Source organism: Uranotaenia lowii, unplaced genomic scaffold (genome assembly GCF_029784155.1).
Source record: "Uranotaenia lowii strain MFRU-FL unplaced genomic scaffold, ASM2978415v1 HiC_scaffold_177, whole genome shotgun sequence".
Lineage (NCBI taxonomy): Eukaryota > Metazoa > Arthropoda > Insecta > Diptera > Culicidae > Uranotaenia > Uranotaenia lowii.
Window position 1 is genome coordinate 52,323 of NW_026597821.1, and position 8,773 is coordinate 61,095.

At 45.7% G+C, this 8,773-nt stretch overlaps 1 protein-coding gene and 1 long non-coding RNA gene across 3 annotated transcripts; both read left to right on the top strand.

Annotated features, from left to right (window-relative positions):
- The first annotated feature begins 375 nt into the window (after nt 1-375).
- On the top strand, nt 376-1,420 carry LOC129759516 (uncharacterized). Of its 2 annotated transcripts, XR_008740186.1 has the most exons (4): nt 376-901; nt 961-1,104; nt 1,164-1,226; nt 1,288-1,420. It is a non-coding gene; the product is annotated as an uncharacterized LOC129759516 (long non-coding RNA). The 2 variants fall into 2 exon arrangements; XR_008740185.1 differs by having other exon boundaries at nt 376-668; nt 736-901; nt 961-1,348.
- Nucleotides 1,421-1,482: 62 nt separating this feature from the next.
- Nucleotides 1,483-8,441, top strand: LOC129759515 (uncharacterized). The gene is made up of 2 exons (XM_055756984.1): nt 1,483-8,015; nt 8,075-8,441. Exon 1 carries the CDS (start codon nt 1,483-1,485, stop codon nt 7,453-7,455), a length of 5,973 nt encoding a protein of 1,990 aa, XP_055612959.1. The 3' UTR covers nt 7,456-8,015; nt 8,075-8,441.
- Nucleotides 8,442-8,773: the final 332 nt, after the last annotated feature.

Genomic DNA, 8,773 nt, shown 5'->3' on the forward strand with positions numbered 1-8,773 from the left:
AGTGTTAACAAGAAAGTCAGAATTTTTTCTCGCCTCCGGCGGAAATTAGTCTCAACTCATCGTAGTCTTGAGACATTTCATTTAACGAAATAACTGATATTCCGTTCACGAGTTCCAACTAATTTTTAATTATTCATTTCTTTTTGCAATTCAACCAACATTTTGTATTGAGACTCTTAACTTGGCATTCAAAAACGCTATCTCGTCTTTAGAATGGGTTTTTATTAGGAAGTGTAACGAAATAAATTCAACCATTTTAACATCAAAATACTTAAATATTCATCGAATACTAATTTTATACAATAACAAGTTGGCAGCCATCAGAATTAGCTAAACAAAATCTAAAACCTGGTATCCTCTACTGTTGGCAACTGGGAGCACTGCCAACTTTGAAGCGGCGCGACATTTTCGACGCCAAATACTAAACTGCAGTTCAGCGGCCAGCCGCGACGCTTTCCCGTTTGACAGCTACGAGTTCCGGGAAAAAACTTACACCACCCATTCAAGAAGAGTCAAACAGATAGCTTTATTTCTATTCTTCGTGATTAAAACTATATCTACCTATTTAAACTACAATTGAAAAAAACTACCTAACCTAAGCTAAAACTATTGCCGAACCAAGTGCAGTGAAACAAACGAACGATAACCAGACAGTGGCACGTAAACAGGTTTGTGAATCCTGCCCTACACGAAATGTTGTGTTGTGCTAACCTCAATTTTTCTACGCATCACTAGCTAGTTTTCAGTGAGACCTTTTCGGATTCATCCGGCCCAGTGTAGAGCATAGTACTGTGCTAAACAACAACGTGTTCCATCCAGCGCTTTCTAGCTCGACTATTGTTCCGGCTCTTCCAGCCTAGTTCATAGAACTTAGCCTTCTCAAGCCGCATCCGAGTAACAGGTTAAATAGAATGTCGCTACATGCTAAACGATCATGCTAACCTTTATCCTTCTCAGCAGCTCGTGAATCGTTTCGGCTCATCCAGCCAAGTTTATCGAACTTAGCCTTCTCAAGCCGCGTCCGAGTAACAGCTCGTGAATAGTTCCGGCTCCTCCAGCCAAGTTCCGAGAACTTTGCTCTATCAAGCCGTGTAACACTATCAGGTTAGCAATTCCCGCTGCATGCAAAAACGGTTCATGCTAACGCTTTCTTTCATTAGCAGCCTTGGTCAGCTTTGCCTAGAATCGTTCCGGTTGTAGGGAAATCGACTCGAAACACTGATTTTGTAAGTCAAATTACTATAAAACTAAAATTATGTCATCTAACCAAAACTCAATAAATTACAGCTTGAAGCTGCTTTGCTATCAAGACCGGTGTCCTTTTCCCCTCCTCCCCTACATACAACTCGGAACATTCTTCAAGAAAATCATCATCCATCGCGGGAGATGGCAACTGCGAACGACGATGCACCATCTCCAGCGACACCCAATGATGAAGTTTCCAACTGCGTGGCGTGTAATCTCCCTGATTCGGCAGGGAACATGGTGCAGTGCGACGTATGCGATGATTGGTACCATCTAACCTGTGCAGGAGTTACACCATCCATTGAGTTCCGCCCTTGGTCCTGTCCAAAATGCCAGCCAGCGCTCAGCATTCACAGCAGTGCGACCGCTTCCAGTAAACGTTCCCGAAAGGTTCAGCTACAGCTGGAGCAATTGGAGGAAAACCGTAACTTAGAGCTTAAGGCTCTACAGATCCGCTTGGAAGCAATCGAAGCCCAGAAACGACTGGTCGATGCGAAGTACAAACTTTTGCAATCCACCGTCAACGATGTGGATGAAACGAACAACACTCAGAGCCGGGTGAGCAGGAGGATTAGTCGTCAGCTTACGACTGATTGGTTGGAAAGCATATCCGATGTCGTTGTAACTCCCGAACGTGCTCCAACCAATGATGCAACTTTTCCGACGGTCCCTACAGGCCAGCTGAACGGTCCAACTTCTAACACACCTCCGACTAGTTCAAACCAACCTATCGCTGGTTCAACTTTCCCCACAACCAGTGGTCGGAGCATCAGTGATACTCATCTACCGACCTGGTTGGTCGTTCCGGATTCAGCATCTACCCAAATTTTTCCCGCTGTTTCGGAAGCCAACTTGGGTCAACGGATGCAGCAGTTGTCAACCGACAACCATGGTGGAAAGAGAAGGTCAGCAGTCCAATTTGCCGATAAGATAGCCACGGTAGGAGCTCCCGAACAACAATATCATCGAAATCCAGCCGGTTTCTTTCCCCATGGCGAGCAGGTTACACCAATTCCACGTGCGCCATCCCAGGACCGTGCGCCTGTGCCTCACCCCCCTCAAGACAAGTATAAAAGAAACCAACGTCAAGGTAAGACCGTTCCTAATTCTCTTCGCCTAAATTCCGATCAATGTAATGAGCCCCATGAGTCCCTGATATCACAGTTGGGACATTGCCCCCCAAGCGAGTACGCAAATATCACCCAACATATGAATAGTTTTTCGCCTACCCCATCTCAACTAGCAGCACGTCAGGTTATCGCCCGGGATCTCCCTATCTTTTCAGGGGACCCGGAAGATTGGCCAGTATTTATTAGCCATTATACTACCTCCACTTTAGCCTGTGGCTACAACCCGGTTGAAAATTTGACTCGTCTTCAACGTTGCCTCAAAGGAGTAGCACTTGAATCGGTGCGAAGCAGCTTACTTCTGCCCGATTTAGTGCCTGAGATAATTGACACGCTACGCTTTCGTTTTGGCCGACCTGACCTGATAATTAATGGCCTTTTACAAAAACTTTGGAATATTCCTGCCCCCAAAGCTGAAAAATTAGAATCCCTGATAGAATACGGCACAGCCGTTCAAAATTACTGCGCTCATCTGGAAGCATCTGATCAAAACGCCCATCTGTCAAATCCATCATTGCTCGCCGCGTTAGTGAACCGTTTGCCGGTCGATTACCAAATGCAGTGGTCAGCATATACAGACGACAACAGTGAAGTGAGCTTAAAAGAATTTGGTGAATTTATGAAAATGTTAATGAAACGAGCAAGCAAAGTTACTTCTTCGAAAATATGTGTTGTACCCAGTCGGCTTGAGGAACGGACTCGGCCAAAGCGAGGAGCTTTACACGCGCATACCGAGAGCAGTCACCCAGCCAGTAACCACAGAGAGAGGAGATGTAGCATGTGCAGCCGGAACCACCAACTGAAGGAATGCGACGAATTCAAAGCGCTCACCCTTGAAGGACGCAGGCGAGTCGTGGAGCAAGAAAGACTATGCCGCAATTGCCTGAATTTCCACGGCCACCGACCTTGTCGTTTGAGTGGATATTGCAATGTTAATGGTTGTACAGTCCGCCACCACCCTCTTCTCCATTCCATCGGGGGTCAGCAGATGCAGAATAATGCAGGCGAATCTTCAGTACGTTCAAACGATCATCAGTCCAACTCCAATGGTCGTGGACCATCCGCTTTCGAACCCAGTCCGCCCGCCGACATCCACGTGCATCGAAGTTTTCCTCAAGTTTGCCTGCTTCGCTTTGTGCCGGTCACATTACACGGTAAGGGAAATCTGAAAATTGACACTTTCGCTTTCCTGGATGATGGTTCATCACTCACGCTTATCGAAGAAAAACTGGTTGATGAACTCGGTTTGCAAGGACAACCACGAACACTCTGTTTGAAATGGACGGGCAATAAGACGAGAACGGAACATGGCTCCAAGGTGATTGAGCTTCAGATATCCGGAACCGATCAACGGCATCATAAACTACAAGATACTCGCACAGTCAAAGAATTAGCTCTTACCCCACAAACACTAGACTTTGGTACATTGTCGGCTTCATTTCGGCATCTACGAGGACTTCCGATAGCGAGCTACAGGAATGCAATTCCTCGTGTTTTGATAGGGGTTAACAACCTTCATTTGACCGTTCCGCTTCGTACAAAAGAAGGTCAGCCGCAAGACCCAATAGCTACTAAAACAAGGTTGGGATGGTGTGTCTACGGAGGAACAGGATATCAAGATACATCTTTGTACGTGCACCGTTGTAGTTGCTCTGGTGATGATGCATTGCACACTGCTGTTCGGAACTATTTTGCTTTAGAAGACGTGGGGATAACCGGGACAGCCATTCTAGAATCTGAGAACGATAAACGGGCCAAGAGAATCCTTGAAGAGCACACAAGTCGCCAAGGTGATAGATTCCAAACTGCCTTACTTTGGAAGTCCGATTATTATGAGTTTCCTGACAGCCGTTTTATGGCTGAAAAACGTTTCGAGTGTTTAGAACGTAAGCTTAAACGAAACCCAAAGATGATGGAAAACGTTACTAAGCAAATAGAAGAATACCAGATGAAAGGATATGCCCGTCTCGCCACCGAAGGTGAAATCAGAAACTCAGATCCTCGGAAAACCTGGTACCTACCACTCGGCGTTGTAGTAAACCCCAAAAAGCCGGAGAAGATTCGCATGGTGTGGGACGCAGCTGCTACGGTTAAAGGTGTCTCGTTGAACAGCATGCTTTTGAAAGGGCCAGATCAACTAACAACACTACCCTGGGTCCTCTTCCGTTTCCGACAATATGCTGTGGCAGTCTCTGGTGATATATCCGAGATGTTCCACCAAATCCGTATTCGTCCCGAAGATCAGCAAGCTCAGCGTTTTCTCTGGCGGACCAATCCAAATAAAGTTTTCGACGTTTTTGTTATGCAGGTGGCCACTTTCGGTTCAACTTGCTCCCCAGCATCTGCTCAATTCATAAAGAATAAGAACGCACGAGAGTTTGCGGATGTCTATCCTCGAGCTGTTGAAGGAATCATCGACTGCCATTACGTGGACGACCACGTCGATAGCTTTGGGACAGAGGAAGAAGCTCAACGAGTTGCTCGAGAAGTCAAGGCCATTCACGCGCGAGGAGGCTTCAACATTCGTGGTTGGAGATCCAATAGCGTGAAAATACTCCAAGGACTTGGAGAGGCAACAGATCCTAATCCCAAAGAACTAAACACACAGCACGGCATCATCGAGAGGGTTCTTGGAATGCACTGGCTTCCCAATGAAGATACTCTGGCATATTCCACCAACTTTCAGCCACAAATAAACGACATTATTTCAAACAGAATGCGGCCAACGAAACGACAAGTACTGAAGTGCTTAATGAGTGTATTCGACCCTCTCGGTCTTCTAGCGGCCTTTGTCGTTCAAGGCAAAATACTTCTCCAAGATATTTGGAGAGCCGGTACTCAATGGGATGAAGAAATCAACGACCAAGTATTCGAAAAATGGACAAGATGGATAGATCAGTTCCCACTTATAGCAGACCTCCAGGTTCCAAGATGCTACTATCTAGATGCTACTGAAACACTCTACAATAATCTTGAACTGCATATATTTGCCGATGCAAGCGAAGATGCTTACGCAGCCGTAGCGTATTTTCGTATTTCCATCAATAGCAAGGAATATAAGTGCACTTTAGTTGCGTCAAAGACGAAGGTAGCTCCTCTACGACATTGGTCGATTCCCCGGCTTGAACTCCAAGCTGCTGTATTAGCTGCGCGACTAGAAACGTTTATTAAAGAAGGCCATACATTGCAAATACATCGTACGGTATTTTGGTCGGATTCGAGTACAGTACTAGCCTGGATACGCTCGGACCATCGAAGATATTCGTCGTTTGTGGCATGTCGAGTATCTGAAATATTATCTACCACTTCTATCGCTGATTGGCGATGGATCTCAACGAAGATGAACGTTGCTGACCTGGCCACAAAATGGGGACAAGGTGGCCAACTGGATGTGGATGGTCCATGGTTCAACGGACCGGAATTCTTGAAAGAGGAAGAGGCAGAGTGGCCGCGTCCCAAGTCAATACAACCAACTGTAGAAGAACAAAAAATGTGTGGGGTCCATCAAAGCCTAGAAATTCCAGATCCGCTGGTTGATGTATCCAGATTTTCTAAGTGGGAGAGACTGACCAGAGCAATGGCCTACGTATTCCGATATTTCAACAACTGCAAGAAAACACGTTGCAAGATCAGTAGTTTGTATCCCACGCAATCCGAGTTGAGGCTTGCCGAAGATTACCTTTTCCGAATGGTTCAACGAGAAGCTTTTCCAGACGAAGTTCACCAACTACTGGCACAAATCAGCGAGCCGAATAAGAAACAGGTCACCGTAGGAAAAGGCAGCAAACTGTATAAGTTGTCACCTTACCTGGACGAGCACCAAGTTCTGCGAGTCGACGGGCGGATTGGAGCGGCGGTTAATGTGGACAACTGCATCAAGTATCCAGTGATTCTCGCGAAACAACACCGTGTCAGCGATTTGATCATCGATTTTTATCACCGTAAGTTCCATCACGCTAATTTCGAGACCGTGGTGAACGAATTACGTCAGGTTTACCATATCCCACAAATACGATCCCGTGTGAAGCAGATCGTGAAGCGTTGTCAGTACTGTAAAATCAACAACGCTCGACCTCAAATTCCAAGGATGGCTCCTTTACCAGCGGCGAGGTTAGCAACGTGCACACGACCATTCACTTTCGTTGGGTTGGATTTGTTTGGTCCACTCCAGGTTAAAGTGGGTAGGAGCTCGGTTAAACGCTGGATCGCGCTCTTCACCTGTTTAACAGTGCGCGCTGTCCACGTCGAAGTAGTATTCAACCTAAGTACGGAGTCGTGTATTATGGCGGTTCGGAGGTTTGTTGGTAGGCGAGGATCACCACTAGAATTCTATTCAGACAACGGCACCAACTTCCGGGGAGCCGATAACGTGCTGCAGCAACAAGTGTCCAACATCGAAGAAGGGCTGGCATCTACGTTCACCAATACTGCAACGAAATGGGTGTTTATACCACCCGGCACACCACACATGGGCGGCGCTTGGGAGCGCATGGTTCGTTCGGTGAAGAAGGCGATGGAGACGAGCGTGAGCGCGTGTCGAAAACTGAGCGATGAGGGTCTGTGGACTCTAGCAGTCGAGGCTGAAGGAATAGTGAATTCCAGACCGCTTACGTACCTCCCGATTGAGGCAGCGGAACAAGAAGCTCTTACTCCTAACCATCTGTTAATCGGAAGCTCCAACGGTATCAAGCAGCCGACTGTGGAGCAGGTAGACGAAAAATTGGCGCTGAAAAATACTTGGCACCAAATACAAACTCAAGCGGACACTTTCTGGCGTCGATGGATTCGTGAATACTTGCCGGATTTGACTCGGCGTACAAAATGGCAGAGTGAAACTCGACCGATTTGCGTAGGAGACTTGGTGATCATTGTGGATGAGGCTAGAAGAAATGGTTGGGTCCGCGGACGTGTTAATGAGGTAATTCCAGGGCAAGATGGGCGTGTAAGAAAGGCGATTGTTCAAACTCATAGGGGGCTCACTAGGCAATCGGTCTCCAAGCTAGCTGTACTTGACGTTGGGGGTGAGGTCTCAAAGTTAGCTGTATTTGAAGTTGCGACTAAGGGTAACCCGGGATCATCCTGACCAGTGTTACGGGGGGGAGGCTGTTGGCAACTGGGAGCACTGCCAACTTTGAAGCGGCGCGACATTTTCGACGCCAAATACTAAACTGCAGTTCAGCGGCCAGCCGCGACGCTTTCCCGTTTGACAGCTACGAGTTCCGGGAAAAAACTTACACCACCCATTCAAGAAGAGTCAAACAGATAGCTTTATTTCTATTCTTCGTGATTAAAACTATATCTACCTATTTAAACTACAATTGAAAAAAACTACCTAACCTAAGCTAAAACTATTGCCGAACCAAGTGCAGTGAAACAAACGAACGATAACCAGACAGTGGCACGTAAACAGGTTTGTGAATCCTGCCCTACACGAAATGTTGTGTTGTGCTAACCTCAATTTTTCTACGCATCACTAGCTAGTTTTCAGTGAGACCTTTTCGGATTCATCCGGCCCAGTGTAGAGCATAGTACTGTGCTAAACAACAACGTGTTCCATCCAGCGCTTTCTAGCTCGACTATTGTTCCGGCTCTTCCAGCCTAGTTCATAGAACTTAGCCTTCTCAAGCCGCATCCGAGTAACAGGTTAAATAGAATGTCGCTACATGCTAAACGATCATGCTAACCTTTATCCTTCTCAGCAGCTCGTGAATCGTTTCGGCTCATCCAGCCAAGTTTATCGAACTTAGCCTTCTCAAGCCGCGTCCGAGTAACAGCTCGTGAATAGTTCCGGCTCCTCCAGCCAAGTTCCGAGAACTTTGCTCTATCAAGCCGTGTAACACTATCAGGTTAGCAATTCCCGCTGCATGCAAAAACGGTTCATGCTAACGCTTTCTTTCATTAGCAGCCTTGGTCAGCTTTGCCTAGAATCGTTCCGGTTGTAGGGAAATCGACTCGAAACACTGATTTTGTAAGTCAAATTACTATAAAACTAAAATTATGTCATCTAACCAAAACTCAATAAATTACAGCTTGAAGCTGCTTTGCTATCAAGACCGGTGTCCTTTTCCCCTCCTCCCCTACATACAACTCGGAACATCTACTTTTCTACTAAAAAATTTGATTTACAAAACATCGTGCTGATATGAAATATTCTTCAAGAAATTAATTTCAGTATAAATTTTGTTTTGTGTTTCTTGATCTTTTAAATCTCAACATCGAATTCAAAAGCGATGAATGAAGTTTAACTTCAAATTAAGTTTTAGATATTTTTATAGCAAAAAATTAATCGATTTGCGGGTTTGAACAAATTTTGTTAAAATTAATTCAATTTTGTTCTACTACACTTTATTTAGTTATGTCAGAAATACTTGCAATGTTATATTTCCAATTTTTTCATAACT